This window comes from Alternaria atra (genome assembly GCF_907166805.1).
Source record: "Alternaria atra isolate CS162 genome assembly, contig: 34, whole genome shotgun sequence".
NCBI lineage: Eukaryota > Fungi > Ascomycota > Dothideomycetes > Pleosporales > Pleosporaceae > Alternaria > Alternaria atra.
This window is the reverse complement of record NW_025091333.1, coordinates 602,301-621,629: the sequence shown is the minus strand read 5'-3', so window position 1 is coordinate 621,629 and position 19,329 is coordinate 602,301. Positions and strand designations below refer to the sequence as shown.

Here is a 19,329-nt window from a genome sequence, read left to right as displayed (position 1 = left end):
CGCACTGACAATCCTCCGCACCAAGGTTGATGATCTTCGAATACCGAGCGCGGGCATAAGGCGGACAATAAGGCTGACGTGTTCGTTGGGGAAACTTCGGGATTCACAATTAGAGCATCAGTGCACAGTACATGATTTCTCCTATCGCAAGGAAGAAGACGAGTTCCGCGTTAAGGAAAGCCCGCCTGTTGCAATGGAAAGAGGAAGTGATATGCTGGTGGACATTAATCATCATTCGACAAGGGAAGAAAAAGCCGAGTGGATGAGCGCCAGAAACTGCCGATTAGTAGGGCATAGGTAAGGGTACATGGCCATGATAACTCTACGTAGCTCCTGCTTTGACAGGCGCGTTGTCCTAGCCTTATAGATTAGCTAATTGAAGGTACGCTTTTGCAGGCTTGACCATAGCTGCAGGACATAGTCAAAATTCTATAGTTGACGCGTTTTGCTTCATATAATCCTCCCCTAAGTGAATTGTCTTCTGTTAACGAGTCTGGATAATTAGACACGAAGAGCCAAACCTCGTTGTCGTCGTTCTTTGATCTTCCTCAGCAACTCAGCAGCATACGAGGGGAAACCGTGAATCATGATAGTTTTGTTTGCTCGTTCTGTGTGGTATTCCATATGTACAATCCCGCAGTAACGAAGCCTGAATCAACCGGTACGCCCTTGTTCTGCATGCGCTTCCTCTTACTGGCAACTCCTAAATTGTCTCATCATGGTGACCACCCTTGTCATCGAAGAACAGTTGCTCGGCAACAAGATATCCAGCGAATGCGACGGTGGCTATTCCGAGGCCAGGGAAGGAGCCCTTGAAGCGGTTGAAGCGGGTGAAGGGTCCGGTGTATCGCCATTGCTCACTGCAGAGGTAAGTATGTGCGGTCTCAGGCCAGCTCGTGGTTTGAAGCGTACTATCGTGCCCATGGGTCACCCTTTGTGCCGTTTGCGGAGGCAGCGGCGAACTTCTTGGGATCGAAACCGGTGATGGAGGGGCGTGGTGCCATGGTGATGGAGCTGGAGTAGTCAGCAATTGTTGCGCGTGAGAAACAGCCAATCAACCAAGCACGAGAGGATTGAATGCGTACTTTATCGGCCTCGTGAGCAGCTGATGCGAGTCAAGGCGTTTGGAGGAGCTGACGTTGTTCGTTCCTGGACCTTCGTCAGTCGCATCTCTCGATATCTTGGCGAGCGATCATCGCGCACGGCCTACACACGTAACTGCGGTCGCTCTCCCCACACCACTCATACAACTCCCGCAACCCATCGTTATCACCACTCCGGACGCGCTCGAATAATTCTGAGATACTCCAAGACTGTGGCAAGCTTCATCTGAGCATCCAGGATTCTTTGTCGTTTCGTCAACACCACGAACAATCACGAAGTCGTTCAACCCCACGGACACGCGAATCGCCTCAATCACTAGAACAGCTTCACGATGCCGCCTCACGGGGGCCGATTTCCCGGCCACAACCTCTCGAACCCTTTCGCACATCTCTCAGGCCCAATACCACAGCAGCAACAACCACTGCACCAGCAACACCAGCAGCAGAGCATACAACATCCAGGTTTCGGCGGCGGCAACCAAGCCCACAATCTAAACCTCTTCAGCCAACATCAGGGCGGCTTCCAATCAAATGCAGCGCTAGGCGGTGGATTGGGGGGAGCAGGTCTTGGAGCAGCAGCCGCGATTGGCGGGGCAGGCGGAGGGACAGGACTCGACGGGCATGAAGCGCGTATGCGGTTTGCTCATGGCGCACAGATACAAGAGAATGCTGCTCGTGGTCAAGATGGCGCCAAAGGCATTGCAGGGCAGCGGATACGGGAAGTCTGGCGGTCGAACCTACACCAGGAGATGGATATGTTGCGCTCGCTCATCGATCAGTACCCCTATATCAGTATGGTCAGTATGCCACTCTCCTACAAGTCGGTCGGACAGCTCTTGTATGAGAGCCCTGTCTGATACGTGTAAAGTCTGTCGCCAAGCCTGGCACAATGGCTTCTTTTCCTGGTCTTGAAGTAGTTCCATTCTACCTCTCCCTCTCTTTTCTGAACGTCGCGCTTACTTGATGAACAGGACACCGAGTTCCCCGGTGTTGTCGCGCGACCTATCGGAGACTTCAACTCGAAAGCCTCCTATCATTACCAGACAGTGCGCTGCAACGTTGACTTGCTTAAAATTATTCAACTCGGCGTCACCCTCTTCAATGTACAAGGCGACATCCCGCCATCGCATCTTGACGTCTCAGAACTGAACTACAAGCCAAAGTCGATACAACGATATGCGAACAACATCATCGTCTGCCCATGCACATGGTCATTCAACTTCCAATTCTCGCTCGAAGACGACATGTACAACGAGGAGTCAATACAGATGCTTAAGAAATCTGGCGCCGATTTCGAAAAGCATAGGGATCAAGAGCATTGACCCTCAAGAGTTTGGCTCACTACTCACAACATCCGGAATGACTCTATCGGAGGACGTCAACTGGATATCGTTTCACTCTGGCTACGATTTCGCATACATGCTGAAGATGCTCACCTCGAAATCACTACCCGAAGACGAGGACACATACCGCAAGCTCGTCAATGTCTTCTTCCCCAAGTTACTGGATGTCAAATACCTCTGGCGGCATGCAAATAATCTCGTCAGGCGCGGTGTTATCGGATCAACTGCGACCAACATACTCAATAACCTGGGCACAAAATCAGGCCTCCAAGACCTCGCCGATGAACTCGGCTGCCAACGCGTAGGCAACTCACATACAGCAGGCTCCGACGCATGGCTAACAGGTGTGGTCTTTTGGGAGATGAAGAAGAAGATCTTTGACGGAATAGTTCCTGACGAGATGAGCGGCCACATGTGGGGTCTTACCGGCGTTGGACCGCCAGCCAGTGCGACGGCGCAGGCTGCTGTTCTCGCCGCACAGGGTGCTTCACAGGGTCTGACAGGCTTCCAGCAAGGTGTCAACAACACTTTCTATCCCGGCAACGCAAGGCATGGTGTCGACGGACCGAGTACGCCCACAAACCACCCAGCTGGTCTCGCATCAAATACCCCTGGACCGACAGGCATGATGACACCAGGAGCATATGGCGGATATGGCAACAAGTAGAATGGTGGCTATTATAACAAAGGGGTGTAGTATCCCAATCAGCCACAGCCATTTAGGGGTCCGCATCCCAAATATCCGTATCACCCTGCTTATGGCAATCATTACTACGGTGGTTATGACAACAATTGGTATACCGGCTACCGAGGTGGTGACGACGATGGGAACGCGCCATAAGCTGCTTGAACATTTGGGACTGGTCACAATGTAAAAGTGATTATCAGCGTCTTGGGACGATCTGAAGGAAAGGACTCGGACAGGCTGGCGTAGGATAGTATTGTACGATACCCGGGGTTAGTGTACTGCGAGTGTGGATCATACGTGTTAGTATGGTCAAAATCATCATTGCATTCATGTATCACTTGTGCATAGATTAAAGTGGCGTCCTCAGTCTTTTGGTTTCAGCTATTGTGTTGACAGAAGTATGGAACACAATTTGTGCAAAGTGTAGTATTGTATTCGCTTGCACAAAGCAAGAAGGCTGTTTCGAAGATTCTTCTGCAGACCCGCGAGGCATCTACATGTTGAACCTCGTCCTCTTCTTCTCCATACGTCCCTTCCACTGCCATTCCTGGCCGCTCTTGAACTGGATTCCGCGATCTATTCTGCGGAGTTTGAGTGTCATTCTGGGTCTGTATGTATCCATCGTTAGCTGTTTACTCTATACTCATCATACGCAATGATAAGACTTACCCAATCTCTTGCATACCCACTTTGACATCCTCGACGCCTGGTAGTGGCTTGCCATCAGATCCCAAGATGGGTTTCTCGCTCTCTCGCTTATCACGGAAGACGTAGCGATGCCTTCGCACGAAGATGTAATCGCGCTGATTGTGTAATGTGAGGACTTGACGGCCCTCTAATTCGGGTTTCGCTGGGAACATGTTCTGGAACAGATGTGCTGTGAGGATACCGAGTGGTGTCTTGAATTGGTTTAGGATCAGCTCAGGGTAGTGTCCCGTGTCGTTCGCATGTCGGGGTAGCTTCTTTCCCTCGACCCAATTTGTAAGAGAAAAATGGAAATGCGGTCCGTCGGGAAGGGTGACAATGTCCAACCCGTCGGGCTTCTTCTCGTGTTCGGCTTGCATTAGGATGACAAGCGCTGTGTATCCTCTTGCGCTGGCGAAACCTGCAATCTCCTTGACGCTATACTTGTGTGCGTGTACGTGCTGCGTCCGTCTTATGTAGGTGCTGTTGGGGAAGAGCGAAGTGAGGATTTCGGCTTCTTTGTGGAGCGTCGAGTTGATGCTCGTTGTGATCAGAATCTGTGGGTCGTCGGTACGAGGGTTGAATATGGATGGGAACTTTTGCTTCAGGAACTCGGGTGATAGCTCAAGGTTTGTTGCGGTGGATGTGGCGCTGGGACTGGAGGCGCGTTTTCCGGGCTTGGACGAGGCGGCGTCCGAATCCAAGTCCGAATCGTCGGAGTCAAGCTCAGATTCAGGCTCAGATTCGTCAAGCATGCTGTCTGCTTCGTCGTCCATGTCCTCATCGTCGCTATCTCCCTCCGTCGCTTGATCGCGCTTCTTCAATTTCGCCAGTATGCCCTCTTCTTCGCCGTCTTCACCCTCCTTCTGTGCAGTCTCCTCTTGCTCCACCTTCCTCCTCTTCGCAAGTCTTTCTACGTCTATCGCCCACCCCAGCGCATCCTCTTCGTCACCGACGGGTTCATCCCACACACGCTTGCCGTCGATAGTCGCAGGCTTGTTTTGTGCTAATCTTTCTTCTCGTAGGGCTGGATTTTTTTCTTCTTCGCGCTTGCGACGAAGTCTTGCGTCTCTCTTTTCGGATTCGCGCGCCTTCTTGATGGAGAGGAATGCGGCCTGTCGGCGCAGTTTGTTTTTAGGCTTGAGGCCCGAGGCGGTATTAGGGCTCTTGGAGAACGCCATTTTGAGACCGATTCGCGTTGCTGGTCTGTTTTTCGCCGACGGGGTTTGGGTGTCTTGCGCGTGTAGAGTAGTTGGAGAGCGCAAGTGCTGCTCAACTTTTCGGTGGAGCCGCGGCCTGTGCTTTTCCGCAATCTTGGCGCGTCACACACCGGCAGAGATTCCACATGTTGAAGCATGCCATTTCAGGCTCGAGACTTGTAGTCCATCTGTGTATATTAGACCCCTGTCGCTCATTAATCTTCTCTTGTCGGTTGCAAGAGAATATACGTAGTATATGCGCCGACTAATCCCATTGCTGCGCGTCCCTCAATCTGCTTCGCGCCTCTCTTTACGTAGACCCTTATATCGTGCCCCACCTCCGCCGACTCATCCCACCAAGCACTTCTCGTCCACACCACCATTCTCCAGATACAAGGTGCCACAGCGCAAGAACGTCGCCATGCCTAGCGATACCACCACACACAAGGGCAAGCCCTTTGAAAGGGCGGCTTTCGAGCAGCTCATGAAGGTATGCGGGACTGATGGAACACTGCACAGTCGTGCTAACAACAGCCATTGTAGCACAAATACTTCTACGCTCCCTCATTCGACATCTACGGCGGTGTCGCCGGTCTCTACGACTACGGCCCACCCGGCTCTGCCCTCACCGACAACATTGTCGACATATGGCGCGAACACTTCGTCCTAGAAGAGGATATGCTCAAGGTCGAACCCACCATCCTCACCACACACGAGGTTCTCAAGACCTCTGGTCACGTTGACAAGTTTGCCGACTGGATGTGCAAAGACCCAAAGACTGGCGAGATCTTCCGAGCCGACCACTTGGTCGAAGAGGTCCTCGAGGCTAGACTGAAGGGCGACAAGGAGGCACGCGGCCAGAAAGTTGAGGTTGAGGAGGAAGACCCCAAAAAGAAAAGAAGAAGGTCAAGAACATTGCTGCAGTAAAGCTCGAGGACTCCATGGTCCAGGAGATTGAAGAGGTCCTGGCCAAGATTGACAACTACAACGGCGAGGAGCTCGGTCTGTTGATGAAGAAGTACGACATCAAGAACCCTGCTACCAACGGCGAACTACTACCTCCCGTCGCATTCAACCTCATGTTCCAGACTTCTATCGGCCCCTCGTCCAACCTGCCCGCCTACCTGCGTCCCGAGACCGCCCAGGGTCAGTTCGTCAACTTCCAGAAGCTGTTAGACCACAACATGCAGCAAATGCCCTTCGCCTCTGCATCCATCGGCAAGTCGTTCCGTAACGAAATCTCCCCGCGACAGGGCCTGCTACGTGTGCGAGAGTTCCTCATGGCCGAGATTGAGCACTTTGTCGATCCAGAAGGTGGCAAGAAACACCCGCGGTTCGAGGAGGTCAAGGACGTTGAACTTGAGTTGCTCAACCGGGATGTGCAACTCTCCGGTAAGACTACCGTTGAGACCACCAAGATTGGCAAGGCTGTCGAGACTGGTCTCGTGGATAACGAAACACTGGGTTACTTCTTGGCCCGTATCCAGCTGTTCCTGCTCAAGCTCGGTGTCGACCCAAAGAAGATTCGATTCAGGCAACACATGGCTAACGAGATGGCGCATTACGCCGCGGACTGCTGGGACGCTGAACTGCTCACATCATACGGCTGGATTGAATGTGTCGGCTGTGCTGACCGAAGCGCATACGACCTCTCTGTGCACATGAAGAAGACTGGTGCACCTCTGATCGTCCGTGAGACGAGAAAGGAACCTCTGAAGGTCGAAGAATTTGTCTGTGAACTTGACAAGAAGAAGTTTGGTCCCAAGTTCAAGAAGGACGGTAAGACCGTAGAAGCAGCTATCGAAGCGTTGTCACAAGACCTTCGTGAGAAACTGTCTCTGGATCTAGAGAAGGAGGGCAAGATCATCATCGACGTCCCAGAAGTTGGTGATGGCAAGGTCGAGGTACCAAAGGACCTCATCACCATCGAGAAGCGTACTCGCGTAGAGACCATGCGCGAATACACACCAAACGTCATTGAGCCGTCATTCGGTATCGGCCGCATATTTTACGTAAGTATCCATGTGTTGAGACGGTCACGTAGCTTGCTGACTGAATTAGGCTCTATGTGAACATGTTTACTGGACTCGTGAGCAGGACGAAGCCCGTGCTGTCCTCTCCTTCCCCCCAGCAGTCGCACCGACCAAGGTGCTCATCGTACCGCTCAGCTCAAATCCTGACTTCGATCCGTTTGTACGGAAGCTGAAGGACAGGCTGCGAAAGCTTGGTATCTCCAACCGTGTTGACGCTTCCGGTGCATCTATCGGCAAGCGTTATGCTGTAAGTCATTTCTTTTACTCGAGCAATTTTGATCAAAGACTGACATGTCCCCAGCGCAACGATGAGCTTGGTACTCCTCTCGGCATCACCATAGATTTCCAATCTGTCAAGGACAACACTTTCACACTCCGAGACCGAGACACCACAGAGCAGGTCCGCTCAAGCTTAGACGAGATCGCCCAGGCTATTTCCAACATCGTCAAGGGCGAGGAGACATGGTCGGACGTCGCAGCGCGGTTACCCAAATTTGAGGGTCAAGAAGTTGACTGATTGCACTGAGGATGCTCATGACAAATACAACTGCTGCTAGTAGACGACAACGTTGAAATAAAACTAAGACAAGTGTATTCTATGGGATGCGCTTGCTGATGCTGTCGCTCAGTCTTTCTCTGTATCACACTGTGACGTCTAATTTGTCTACGCTGTAGACGTGCGTTTCTCAAATGTGCTCACCGCATTTCGCGCCACTTCCGAATCATACCTTCTCTACTACGCTCCACTATACTGCTTACCATCGCCCACCTCATATACCTCTTGGTCTCGCACATATGAACACGGCACAGCTGCGCATCAACCAGAAATGGAGGCCTGACCGAGCCGTGCGAATCAGCTTCATTCCTTGTTGCATGTCTCCGGGCTCCGAGATATCCGGCACCACTTTTTCGCATGTCGCATGATCATCCCGTAGGCATTACCGCTGAAATGGCTTTCGATAGGTCGCCCTCTGATGCCTATCAGTTTCTCTATGTAGGATACCTTGTGGAGATAAGAATTGCAAATTACTCACGGTCAGCAGGGGCTGACACCTCGGCGTCCCTGAGTTTTGGTCCATCAATTCTCTCTACACCGGGCGGCTACCCGCTGCATCTCCTAGGATCAGATGTAACCAGCGATGACTCGGATGTGTCGAGCTTGGTCCTGCACGTACTAGACTCTGGATTATCACCAAGGAGAGTGGTGCGAATATTAAGCAACCCGAACAGGCTCGGAGCAAGCCTACACTACACCTTGTTCAACAAAGCTCATAAGATGGTGCACTCACTTCCGACAGTCTGGGTGACGATCTACTGGGACCCGCCCGCACCGCTGGCTCCGACGGTATGGCCGCACCGTCAAAAAGCCCCGCGCCAGAACTCTGTCCCTAGAACTAAGGTGACATCTTCAGGACTCTGCTATTCTCAGCAGGATCAACAAAAGACCGCTTCACGTTGGCTCTGGACTGCGGCTCCAGCCTTTTGTGACATACTGCAAGCCGGCAGCCGGGGCTGGGTTCCTACGCGCTAACACCTGCAAACGCGTAGCACGAACCGGAAATTGCATTGTAACATAACAATGGACGCATTCATGTCGCCAACGCCTCGATTTCAGCACCAGCGCATTTGCTCGTCAATCATCTGGTCGGATGGTCGAGCATAGACAGCCTGCTGTCTGATGCTGGGGTTGGTAATCGACTTGTGTCAGATCAACATGGTCAGAAGTCAGCGGGCAGCAGAGCCTGCACTTCGTTTATGTGGCTGTTCAGAATCTTATCAGCGTCGGTCGAGGCCAATTTCTTAGCTACCATGGATATTGGCAGTTCCGATCATCTCTTACTAACACGCTCCAACACACGCCTACGTCGATAGCAGCGTACCATCAAATGTCGCGTCAGTCAGTCACACACATAGCGTGATTTCCACTACCGTCCGCAGATCTCCTTGCCGTAAGTTGCCCGTTTACGCTTACGTCCAGCATGTAAGGACCGTATACCCAGTATTCACGCGCCCCCCTCCCCCCAGCATGAAGCGACCATCGCTTAGCATGCGGAACCTCAGGTTTTAGCACCAGTTTGCTAGGGTCCTACGAGTGCAGCACATGCTCAAAAGACAAAGCGTTTCTACTTCTTCCATCCGCTCATCGTTTTCGTCTCGGCTTGCTTAACGATTTTGTTAGGTCTTTTGCATCGGCTTCCGAGACCATGGATGAGGGACAGCCACCACCCGAAGGCGTGGTTGCCCCTCACACAGAAGCTCCACTCAAACGCCGACGAGCTGACTCGGAAAGTACAGCGTCGATCGAGTCCAAGTAGGTTGCTGTTCTCTACTCTTGCATCTTTTTGCCACCCCGCATTTCGACGTGGTTGTTGGGCTAGATTCAAACGGGAGGCCTCAAGAGTGAACAACAACAACAACAACAACAACAACAACGACTGTAGCCTTGCAGATGATCAACCATTGGTAACAATCGCACATTGAACAAGCTGACACCTAAATTGACAGTCGCTCTGTCCGCACTTTGGCCTCCGATGATCTGGAGTATATCCATGAAAATGGACGAACGTACAGCAATGAGACGTACTATCTACCATGCGTATACAAGCCACATAACGATTTTGTAGAGCAAGATCGTCTATCTTTACAACACGAAGTCTTTGTTCGAGCACTTCATGGCAAGCTTACCACTGCGCGATTGTTGCCCACCACGCGAAGGATACTCGATTTGGGTACAGGACCGGGTCATTGGGCTGTTGCCATGGCGCGTCAATACCCGCATGCGGAAGTCGTTGGAATTGATATGACTGAATGGGATATCGATACTACCGAGGCCACGTTAGGCGATGCTAGGGTGACGTGGGAACTCGACGATCTTGACGTCTGGGGAAAAGAGATGGATGTTGACGAGCTAATCAATCAGCTCTCTACTCTGGACTTGGCTACCGAGATGGCACATCGGAATCCTGTAGAGTCGCTCAGGAAACCGAAATCAACGGCTGACCTCAATCATCGCGGGGGTGGAGTACTCCAGAGGAGTCTCTGACTATCGATCTCTCAACACTCACACCACAACCTGAGCCTGGCTGGCATTTTAGCGATTCTTTCGAACTCATACATCTGCGGAACATGAAGGGTTCTTTTACTCATTGGGAAGAGGTCTATGCAGAGATATACAAGAGCCTCTCCCCTGGTGGGTGCATTGAACTCGCAGATTGGGATTTGGGACAAGTGCCATTAGGCCCGGGAGAGATCACAGCAGCAAACATACCTATGCCTACTCTTCGCAAACTGTACGTGGCGTTCATGGAAGCGTCATTCAAGTCTGGTCGTCCGCTCGGTCTCTTCTATATGCATCACACCTATCTCGAAGAAGCGGGATTTGAAGACATTCAAACGACTCACGTCAACGTACCGGTCGGGCAATGGCCAAAGGACGAGGCGCAAAAGTCGCTTGGTAAAATGATGTTTGTGCTGGGTATGGAGATGTTTGAGCCGGTCTGCTTGCGGTTGTTGACGACATGGGGTAGTAAGAACAGGATTTGGACTGCTGAGGAGCTCAGAGCAGATATCGAGATGGCACAACGAGAAGTGAGAGATTATGTCGAGCGGTCTGAGCGTGGAGAGGTGGAGGGTTGGTGTGCAAGCTTCAAGTGGGTTACTGCTAAGAAAAGCTGGCATGCGGAGAAGTGAGACTAATTTGGGTACATGAGCTGGTCAACACATGTACTATACGGGGTTGGTGATATCGCGAGTCAAATGTTGGTGCTGCGAGTAATGACTGCCTAGTTATAAAGTATACCTTGACTATAAATACAATTCGACTAGCCCACACTTCCTCTATAGTAAGACGTCCATGTACCTTTACACACTGTTCCCTCGATATGATTTGATCATTAAGATGTTGGCGAAGGAGGTCAACACCCACCACTCTAGCTGAACATGGCAGGCGCACTTGTTGTACAAAGATCATAAAGTTCGGAAGGCGGAGCCGTAGCAATGCCATATATAAAAAGAAGGGCGCGGTAAGTGAACAACTGCAAGACCCTCCGCCTTTCTATAACTCCAAAATGTCCGCAAACCTCTCAGCTAACACGCTCTTCAATGTCAATGGCATCGTAGCCGTCATCACAGGAGGCGGATCAGGTAGTCCAACCTCGCCGAATCTAACAGAACGATTCTGATACCCCCAGGTATCGGCCTAATGATGACAAAGGCCCTAGTAGCCAACGGCGCCCACCTCGTATACATCGTCGGCCGCCGCGAAGACGTACTCCGCTCAGCTGCAGAAAGCATCGACCCTAAGATCGTCATCCCACTACCCGGCGATGTCACATCCCGCGAGTCTCTTCTCGAAATTGCAAAACACGTCGAGACCAAAACCGGCTCCATCAACCTCCTTATCTGCAATGCCGGAATCATGGGTCCCAAGCCGCTTAAAGCAGCACCCGGCTCTGCACCTCCGTCGCTTTCAGAGTACAGAGCGCACGCCCTCGAGACGCCCATGGAGGAATTTACAAACACGTATGCGGTGAATACCACAGCTGTATACTACACCACTCTCGCCTTCCTCTCCCTCCTCGACGCCGGAAACACAAAGAGCAACATGGGCGCAGACGTCCGCTCCCAAGTCATAACTACATCGAGTATCGGCGGCTTCTCGCGCTTACCGGGCGCATCGTTTGCTTATAACAGCAGTAAAGCTGCCGTCACGCATATGACGAAGATGCTTGCTACGTCGTTTGTTCCGTATGGCATCCGTTGTAATGTGCTTGCACCTGGGATTTTCCCGTCTGAGCTCGCGATGGGGATTATCGGGGCGTTGGACCCGGGGCAGAGTGGGAAGATGGATAGGGATGTTGTGCCGGCAGGGCGGGCGGGGATGGAGGAGGATATCGCGGGGGCAGTATTATGGATGGCGAGTCGGGCGGGGAGTTATTTGAATGGGAGTGTGGTTGTGGTTGATGGGGGGAGGTTGGGTATGTTGACGTCTACATATTGAAGTCATTAGCAGTAGAGATAGACAGCCATTGATTGTCCAGCACGGCAATTGCAGAGTTCGGGACAAGTGAGTCTCGGGGTTGTCTGAGGCTATTGTTATGTCTCTTCAGTACCTGAGTGACGAAAGCCCGCTTCCCCCACTAGCGCGTCTTCCCCTGCATCTGCGGAGTTGAAGCCACACCTCCGCACCAGCTTGCTAAACCTCGACTACGATGCGCGCGTGCTGACCACGCGACAATGCCTGCACAAACACACAGGCTCAATTCAAATGAGCTTCTGAACTCGCCCGGCTTCCTGGGCGCTGCGGCGCGCTTCTGGCAGGTCCGTCACTTCATCAATGGGTATTGCTCATGAACAGACAACTAACAACAGGTGACATCTGCAGCGCTCCTATGCTTCAGACTATGTTGGCATTGCGATACTGATATGCGGGTACATATTGGTAAGTAAGCTATGAAGCAATTCATCTCCAAGGTTTTGCAACAGCAAGACTGACAAACTAGGCACAGATACAATTCCTCGCTGAACCCTTCCACCGCATGTTCTTCCTCGATAACCTCGCCATCGGCTATCCACACGCGGAAATAGAACGCGTACCAGTCTCATGGCTCTTCATATACGCCGGCGCAGTTCCCCTTGGTACACTCGTCGCCTGGGCCCTCATCCTCCGCCCCGGAACACACAAAGCACATGTCACCATCTTAGGCTGGTTCATCAGCATGATCTTGACCATGTTCATTACCGACGTGATCAAGAACGCTGTTGGACGGCCCCGACCAGATCTCATTGCGAGGTGTAAACCCGCTCCTGGTACACCGGCACACCAACTCGTCACGTTCGAGGTCTGCACCGAGACAAATCACCACGTTTTGCACGACGGCTGGCGCAGTTTTCCTAGTGGGCATAGTAGTTTCTCCTTTAGTGGATTAGGCTATCTTGCTCTCTTCATCGCAGGTCAATGCCACGTCTACCGCCCTCGCGCCGATCTCGCTCGCGTCCTTCTCGCTCTCACTCCTCTCCTCGGCGCTGCCTTGATCGCTATCTCCCGCTGCGAAGACTATCGTCACGATGTATACGATGTTAGTGTTGGGTCTGTGCTGGGCATGGCGGTTGCGCATTACACGTATAGGAGGTATTATCCTGCATTGAGGAACAGGCAGTGTGCTACACCGTTTCCTAATCCGGCGGATGAGAAGGGCTGGGGAAGGTCAAGGGGACGAAGAGAGCTTGAGGGCTGCGGGTGAATTTGAGTTGGATGACTTCGATGAGGAAGATGGCGTGGAGGGGGAAGGTAGGCCGTTGAATGGGAGACGGTAGATTATGCGGTTGTGTTCATACGTTTGGGCTACTTTGATAGCTTCGCTTCAGTGTCCTCATATGTGTAAGAAGTGCCAATTTCTAAATTGAACTCAACACCTTTGCACAGAGACAAGTCACGCATGTCGGAGCCAAGAGCGTGCACTAGCGCGTTTGAGTGCGCTGGACCCTAGGATTTTTAGGGTTTCCAATGTTTCCACTGACCATTCGGAAACCACCAACGTCTACTTTCTTCTGTCCTGCTCTAGGCGCCTCCGACCCACACTTTCCCAAGCTCCTCCGACATTTGCGTTCCGATATCTCGCGAGTACTCCTCCTGTAGCCTCGTCACGATGTTGTTCGCTGCCTTCAACCGTGGAGACATAAAGTTAGACAAGCCACCTCCGTCATCAGAATTCTCGGTTCGACGGAACAATATTGTCGGGTCAAGAAGATTGAATGGTGAGCTGTCCGAATACTTGAGCGACAAGCATTTGGTCAAAATTAACCTCATACCCTCTACTGACTTGAGATAGGCTTCAATTGAAGGTTCGAAGCAAAGCGGCCGCTGACGGGCGAACTCCAATACTAGTCCTGCGATGCCGGCAGCGATGGGTGTCGCGCAAGATGTCCCTACCATTCTCTTCCAACCCGGCTCATCTTCCGAAGGAAGGTGCATAGGGTAAGTGGATCTTACAGCTTCACCCAGCGCAGTGAACCTGGCTTTGTCTCTTGTTTGCGGTGGGTTGAACTTGGACGAGTTGCCATGAACGTCTGCTGCATCGACGGCAATGACCTCCAAGGCCCGAGCTGGGTACGCCATGCCGGCTCTTGTCCGGATACCGTCATTCGAACTCGCTGCGAAGAGTAGAACATTGCTGGCTCTGGCACGTTCAATGGCCGCCCGAAGTCTGTGGTCACTGTTTTCTTCCCAGCCGAAACTCATACTGATGATATCGACCTTCTTCTTCTCGACAGCGTCGGTGATGGAGTCCGCTACGTACGTCCTGTTAATCGGCTCGTTACCTTCACAAACCCTGTACACATACACATCGGCGTACGGGCAGACCGTGAGGATCACACCAACGGCATGGGTTCCGTGGCCTTTGCTGTCATAATTCCAAGGCAGGGATGGATCCAGTTGCTTTCCTAACTTTACTCGAGGGCCCTTCATCAGCGACGGGACTGGGCCCCGGGCAGGACTCCTAGCTACTCCACTGTCGAGTACAGCGATCTTCACACGCCGCTCTGTTTTCTTCGCCTTGTAGCAGTCGTTCTCGTACGTGTCCAAGAGTCCATGTGCATGCTTGCGCAGATTTTCGAACCACTCGTCGGCTATGATCGCACTACGCATCATTAGCGATATGTCTGGATGTCCAAATAACTAGAGACTTACTCCTGATCACTCCAATTCTTAATGGGCGCGCTACCCATGTCGGATATGCTTCTTTCCATGGCGCTAACAGACGAGGCACGCTTGTGTTTCGCGTCTTCCGTCTGTAATACTGGCAAGTCTCCTTTGCCTAATTGATCATTGGATCGCACTTTCCTTAGGCTCCGAACTGGTCCTGGTTCATCAAAATCATGATGCCACCCACCAGGCACAGGGCTTTCTTTTGCAGCAGCCTTGAAAGTCTCCGTACGGATGGTGGGAACAGATTCGGACCGCATGTGATTCTGAGATTGTGTTTCGACCGATATCTTGGATTTAAGCCTGTTGTTATCTTCCTCTGGTTTCTCCACTGACGCGCTTAGTTCTGGGACCATCTTGGGCGCGATTGAAGACTGCTGCGAAGATTCCACCTTATCAGTTTGGCTAAAATTGTACTCTGGATTCTCTTCCAGCGTGGGCTTGGACGTCGGGATTGCGGTAAGCAGCTCCACGAATTGTCTCCCCTGCTTTCCCAACCAAGACATCGAGGTACTGACTATCCGCTCTTTTGCAGGTACATCATCTATTCTGACGGATGGCTCCGCAACTGATTCAGAGTGTGCTGTGAGTACTGGAGCCTGACTGACGAATCGCGGCAACTGCGGCTCATCTGGATCTTCGGTCTTTGCGCTCGATTCTGTGTGGGTGGTATTTGCTGAAGACACTGTCTGAGCGCACCGTTCATCCTCAGGCATTGTGATTCGGTCCTTGATAGCAGTACTGGTATCGCCCAGCTCTTGTGTACTATACGCTTCAGGCACATTGTTCTGAATGCCTTCAGGCGCGGTCGATTTTTCCAGTCTCATCTCGGCTGATGTAAGGGGGCTGGATGACTCGCCCTTTACCGCTACTGCGGTTGAAGGGAGGATACTCGTACTGGACACAAGCTTCTCATACGGTATTTGCTCAGATACCTGTTCTTTAGTAACCTGATCCGCTGATGAGGACAGCTTCGGGCTCGCTTTTGCGCTGTCGACTGGTATCGAAATCTTATCAATCGTCCCTGGCTGGGCACCAATGGACTCGGGAAGGGTCCGCTGGTTGACCGTACTGGAGATCGCATTCGTCAGTTCCTCTTTCTTATCTTTTCGTGTCGGGTTCCTCTGGCGTTGCGTCTCAAATGTGTCTACCAACGTCTTATTGAGGTTCTCATCTTCAGCCTTCGGATGTTCTTCCTTTTGGTCTTTCCTTGGCAGTGATTCTCGAGGCTGCTTCTTCGGTGTATTGCTTCGCGTCTTACTGGAGGGTTCTTCTTCTAGCTTCTGTCTTGTTGCTCTTCCTACATTCGCATGGTCTTGTGTTGGTTCATCATCCAGTGGCCCCGTGGCTGTCTGCTTGCTGGCTCCTTGGTTGTGTTGTTGTGTCTCCGTGTTTTCTACTTCTAGACACTTCTTCGATGGCTCCCCAACTTGTTTCTGAGCTTCATCATTACGCCTGTTCTTCTCCACTTTCGATGCCTCTGTTCTTCTCACGGCTTCTGCTGCTTGCTCAGCTAACTCTTTCTCTTTCCTTCTCTTTTCTCTTGCTTCGCGCACGTGTATTCGCTTAGCCTCTATCTCTTGTTTCCTTCTTGCCTCTTCCGCAGCTTCCTCCTGTTGTCTTTCCTCCTCCTTATCTTGGCGCTCCAAAATCTTCTTTGCTTCTTTCCCCTCTTGCTGGGTAATCATTTCTCCCGCTTGCGCCGGCTTCTTTGCATCTTCGTCCTGTTCCCGGCGTTTCTCTTCCGCCTTCCTCGAACCAGTCGACGCAGAACGAGACTTTTGTTTTCTTGCGGTATCTGAGGTTGAAGAAGCTACCTCATAGTTGGACTGTGAGCTCCTAGGCCTTTCTCTTTCGGTCTTGATTCGGGCTTCTACGTCGACAATAGGTTGCTCTTGGTCTTGCTTCCGTTTCGCGGCGTGTCTCGAAGGCGCAGGCTCTGTTACCGTTATTGAGGGTGCCGAAACCGTTCGCGATACCCTCTCATCCCTTGGACGCGCGCGATTCGAAGTGACCTTCGGTTCAGAGTCTTGCCTTTCGTTTGGTTCTGAAGTGGGTGAAGGCTGTTCTGAACGGCGTTTGCTGCGGCCCACGGGTGTCTTCAAACTGTCCGAATCTCTTCTTTCTGCATCTACCGAACCTCTTCTGCTGGCTCGTGCCGAATCGTCCGAAGTTTGCGGTCTCCATGCGGTCGAACTGTCACTGCCTGCCTTCTCCTTATCATCCCCTCGTTCACGTTTTTTGTCTTGTATGACCACTGCACCCTCTGGTTTCGACGGTGCTTGCGCTTTCTTCGCTTCAGTTTTCCCTTCCCCTTTTCTATCCAGAGATGTAGTGCGCGCCTTGTCCCTCCGTGTAGAGCTCACTCTCTCTAGCTCTATCACTTTCTTTCCAGTACGATCTGAATAGCGGGAGACGGCAGAGGGTGGACGGCGCCCCTTGTCAGGGGTAGCGCTTTGGCATCGGTCTACAACTTCGCTCCGACTAGAACTCCTTCGTTCAAACTCTTTTGGTCTTTCTTCAGTATGGCCCGAACTGTGGATGATGGCAGAGGCTGAACGCGGGCGTGTTGGTGGCTCATTCTTCGACTCGGTTGCTAGTGACCTCTTGGATAGATCCTTACCACGCAGCCGATCAGATGTAGAGTCCCTCCGGTCGGCCTCCCCGAGTTTTGATCCGGTGAAACCTGAAGACTGGGAGACAGCTGAAGCAGAGCGTCGGTGTGTCGGTGGCTCAGTCTTCGGGGATTGGGCCGAAGAGTCCTTCGATGTCTCTTTCGTACGCGGACGGTCAGAGACAGAATCTACGTTCGATGAAGATCTCGTCGTACCATTCAGAGTTCGCTTGGAGGATCTTGGACTTGCTCTTGATGAGTCTGGTGGGCTCGAAGTCTCTTTCCCTACATCGGACTGCCTCCGGCTACTATTCTCACTCTTCGTATCCTGTCCACCAGAGCTACGATTGTTCTTGCGAGTGACTTTCTGCTTGTCAACCTCTTGGCCGCGTCCTTGGATCTCTGTGCTTACTACTTCTCGGTGAATCTTTGACTGCTCTTCTACTTGCTTTTGTACTGCTAATCCCTTCCGATCTCCATCATTACGCTTTTTCTTCTCTGGTTCCAATGTCTCTATCCTTCTTATGACTTCTTCTTCCCCTGTTCGTTTCTTCTCTGCTGATTGCTTTGCTAACTCTTTCTGCTTCCTTCTCTCCTCTTTTTCTTCCCGCATTTGTATTCGCTTGGCCTCTTCTTTTTGTACTCTTAACGCCTCTTCTGCAGCTGATCGCCTTGCGGATTCTTCCTGTTCTCTCTTCTCTTCTTTTGCTAAGCGCGCTCGAACCTTCTTTGCTTCTTCTTCTTCTTGCTGGACAATCATCTCCCTCGCTCGCGTCTGCTTCTTTGCATCTTCGTCCTGTTTCCGTTTTTCTTCTTCCGCTATTCGCAATCGCACATATCTAGCAACCTCTTCTTGTTGGGCAACAGCCTCTTGAGCTCGCTTCTGTTCAGCTTTCTGTATCTTGAGCTCCTCTTCTTTCTCTGAGGCAATCCGGCGTCTTGCCTTTTCTTGTCGAGCGATTTTGGTCTTGCAGTTCTTAAGCGAGAACTCTGCATCTTCGAGATAATCTTGATATTTAGGCGCTGATCTGGCTTTGCAGTCTTTTAACTGGAGAATTTCGACTACCTCGCGAAACTTCTCCAGTGCGTCGCCATACTTCTTCAGACCATACAACTCCCTGCCTAGGTTGTATCTGATGTTCACAGACTCGATATGATCTTTTCCTAGACTCGCATCTGCTCTTCCCAAGGTCTCAATGTTCAGGTCTATCGCTTCCATGATGTCGCGGATGATGTCTTGGTCCCTACCAGATGTGTACAAAGCCGAAGCAAGATCTACTCGGTCTTTACATCTTTGCTCAGCTGACCTTGGTATGTTTCTATCGTTGACAACTGCTCGGAACCATCGGATCGCTTCCGGATACTGTTTACTCTCTAAATAGGTCCTTGCTAGTCGTCTTTGAGCGTTCAGATGCCTTTCTTTAGCATCCCGGGCCAAGGCGCTAATCTCTCGAGACGGACTCTGACACTGCTTGTAGTTCTCGAGAGTCCACTGCTCATTTTTCAGCTCGCACATTATCGCCTTTGGAAAATCCTTAGCATTCCTGAGACTGTCCGCCAGGCATTCCCGTAAGTTTAAAGTCTCCACACTGGAATTGCCGTAATGATTTTCGGCTATAAGGGTCGCTTCCTCCCATGCTCTAATGGCACCTGAGTATAGAGCCTGATCGCCATTCTCCGCTTTGATCTCAAGGCCTTCAGCCTCAGCAATGAGTTGTTCGATCTGAGCATCAAGCGTCATTTCAGGAGGACAAGACGTTTGCTAGTCCTCGTCGCTTCTTCTTCGCACCGTATCGGTTCTCAAGTACGAATCGGGAGACACTTTGTGGTATAGTAGCGAAAAGTGGTGTCGTCTACGAGTACCTGTCGCCGTGCGAGCTCAGGCTCGTTGTACCGTCCCAGCCTGGCGGTCGTCGCAATGTCGGTAATTTGGCATGCAGAACAGGAAGAGGAGATCTGC

The 19,329-nt window shown here is 51.7% G+C and overlaps 9 protein-coding genes across 9 annotated transcripts; 6 read left to right on the top strand and 3 right to left on the bottom strand.

Annotated features, from left to right (window-relative positions):
- Positions 1-703: 703 nt before the first annotated feature.
- On the bottom strand, positions 704-1,004 carry ALTATR162_LOCUS10646 (uncharacterized protein; the record flags this gene model as incomplete). The annotated part of the gene is made up of 2 exons (XM_043318284.1): positions 704-860; positions 913-1,004. The coding sequence occupies 2 exons, from the start codon at positions 1,002-1,004 to the stop codon at positions 704-706; spliced, it is 249 nt and encodes an 82-aa protein (XP_043174219.1).
- A 431-nt stretch (positions 1,005-1,435) lies between these two features.
- Positions 1,436-2,425, top strand: ALTATR162_LOCUS10645 (uncharacterized protein; the record flags this gene model as incomplete). Its single annotated transcript, XM_043318283.1, has 2 exons — positions 1,436-1,900; positions 2,075-2,425. 2 exons carry the CDS (start codon positions 1,436-1,438, stop codon positions 2,423-2,425), a joined length of 816 nt encoding a protein of 271 aa, XP_043174218.1.
- Positions 2,426-2,462: 37 nt separating this feature from the next.
- ALTATR162_LOCUS10644 (uncharacterized protein) lies at positions 2,463-3,113 on the top strand (the record flags this gene model as incomplete). Its single annotated transcript, XM_043318282.1, has 1 exon — positions 2,463-3,113. One exon carries the CDS (start codon positions 2,463-2,465, stop codon positions 3,111-3,113), a length of 651 nt encoding a protein of 216 aa, XP_043174217.1.
- Positions 3,114-3,627: 514 nt separating this feature from the next.
- ALTATR162_LOCUS10643 (uncharacterized protein) lies at positions 3,628-4,999 on the bottom strand (the record flags this gene model as incomplete). The annotated part of the gene is made up of 2 exons (XM_043318281.1): positions 3,628-3,742; positions 3,804-4,999. The coding sequence occupies 2 exons, from the start codon at positions 4,997-4,999 to the stop codon at positions 3,628-3,630; spliced, it is 1,311 nt and encodes a 436-aa protein (XP_043174216.1).
- Positions 5,000-5,438: 439 nt separating this feature from the next.
- On the top strand, positions 5,439-7,567 carry ALTATR162_LOCUS10642 (uncharacterized protein; the record flags this gene model as incomplete). The annotated part of the gene is made up of 5 exons (XM_043318280.1): positions 5,439-5,507; positions 5,561-5,881; positions 5,923-7,029; positions 7,079-7,297; positions 7,352-7,567. The coding sequence occupies 5 exons, from the start codon at positions 5,439-5,441 to the stop codon at positions 7,565-7,567; spliced, it is 1,932 nt and encodes a 643-aa protein (XP_043174215.1).
- Positions 7,568-9,076: 1,509 nt separating this feature from the next.
- ALTATR162_LOCUS10641 (uncharacterized protein) lies at positions 9,077-10,093 on the top strand (the record flags this gene model as incomplete). The annotated part of the gene is made up of 3 exons (XM_043318279.1): positions 9,077-9,111; positions 9,230-9,361; positions 9,556-10,093. 3 exons carry the CDS (start codon positions 9,077-9,079, stop codon positions 10,091-10,093), a joined length of 705 nt encoding a protein of 234 aa, XP_043174214.1.
- Positions 10,094-10,176: 83 nt separating this feature from the next.
- Positions 10,177-10,740, top strand: ALTATR162_LOCUS10640 (uncharacterized protein; the record flags this gene model as incomplete). The annotated part of the gene is made up of 1 exon (XM_043318278.1): positions 10,177-10,740. The coding sequence occupies one exon, from the start codon at positions 10,177-10,179 to the stop codon at positions 10,738-10,740; it is 564 nt and encodes a 187-aa protein (XP_043174213.1).
- Positions 10,741-11,117: 377 nt separating this feature from the next.
- On the top strand, positions 11,118-13,292 carry ALTATR162_LOCUS10639 (uncharacterized protein; the record flags this gene model as incomplete). The annotated part of the gene is made up of 3 exons (XM_043318277.1): positions 11,118-11,193; positions 11,241-11,815; positions 12,558-13,292. 3 exons carry the CDS (start codon positions 11,118-11,120, stop codon positions 13,290-13,292), a joined length of 1,386 nt encoding a protein of 461 aa, XP_043174212.1.
- A 317-nt stretch (positions 13,293-13,609) lies between these two features.
- Positions 13,610-19,110, bottom strand: ALTATR162_LOCUS10638 (uncharacterized protein; the record flags this gene model as incomplete). The annotated part of the gene is made up of 2 exons (XM_043318276.1): positions 13,610-14,690; positions 14,741-19,110. 2 exons carry the CDS (start codon positions 19,108-19,110, stop codon positions 13,610-13,612), a joined length of 5,451 nt encoding a protein of 1,816 aa, XP_043174211.1.
- Between the last annotated feature and the right edge of the window lie 219 nt (positions 19,111-19,329).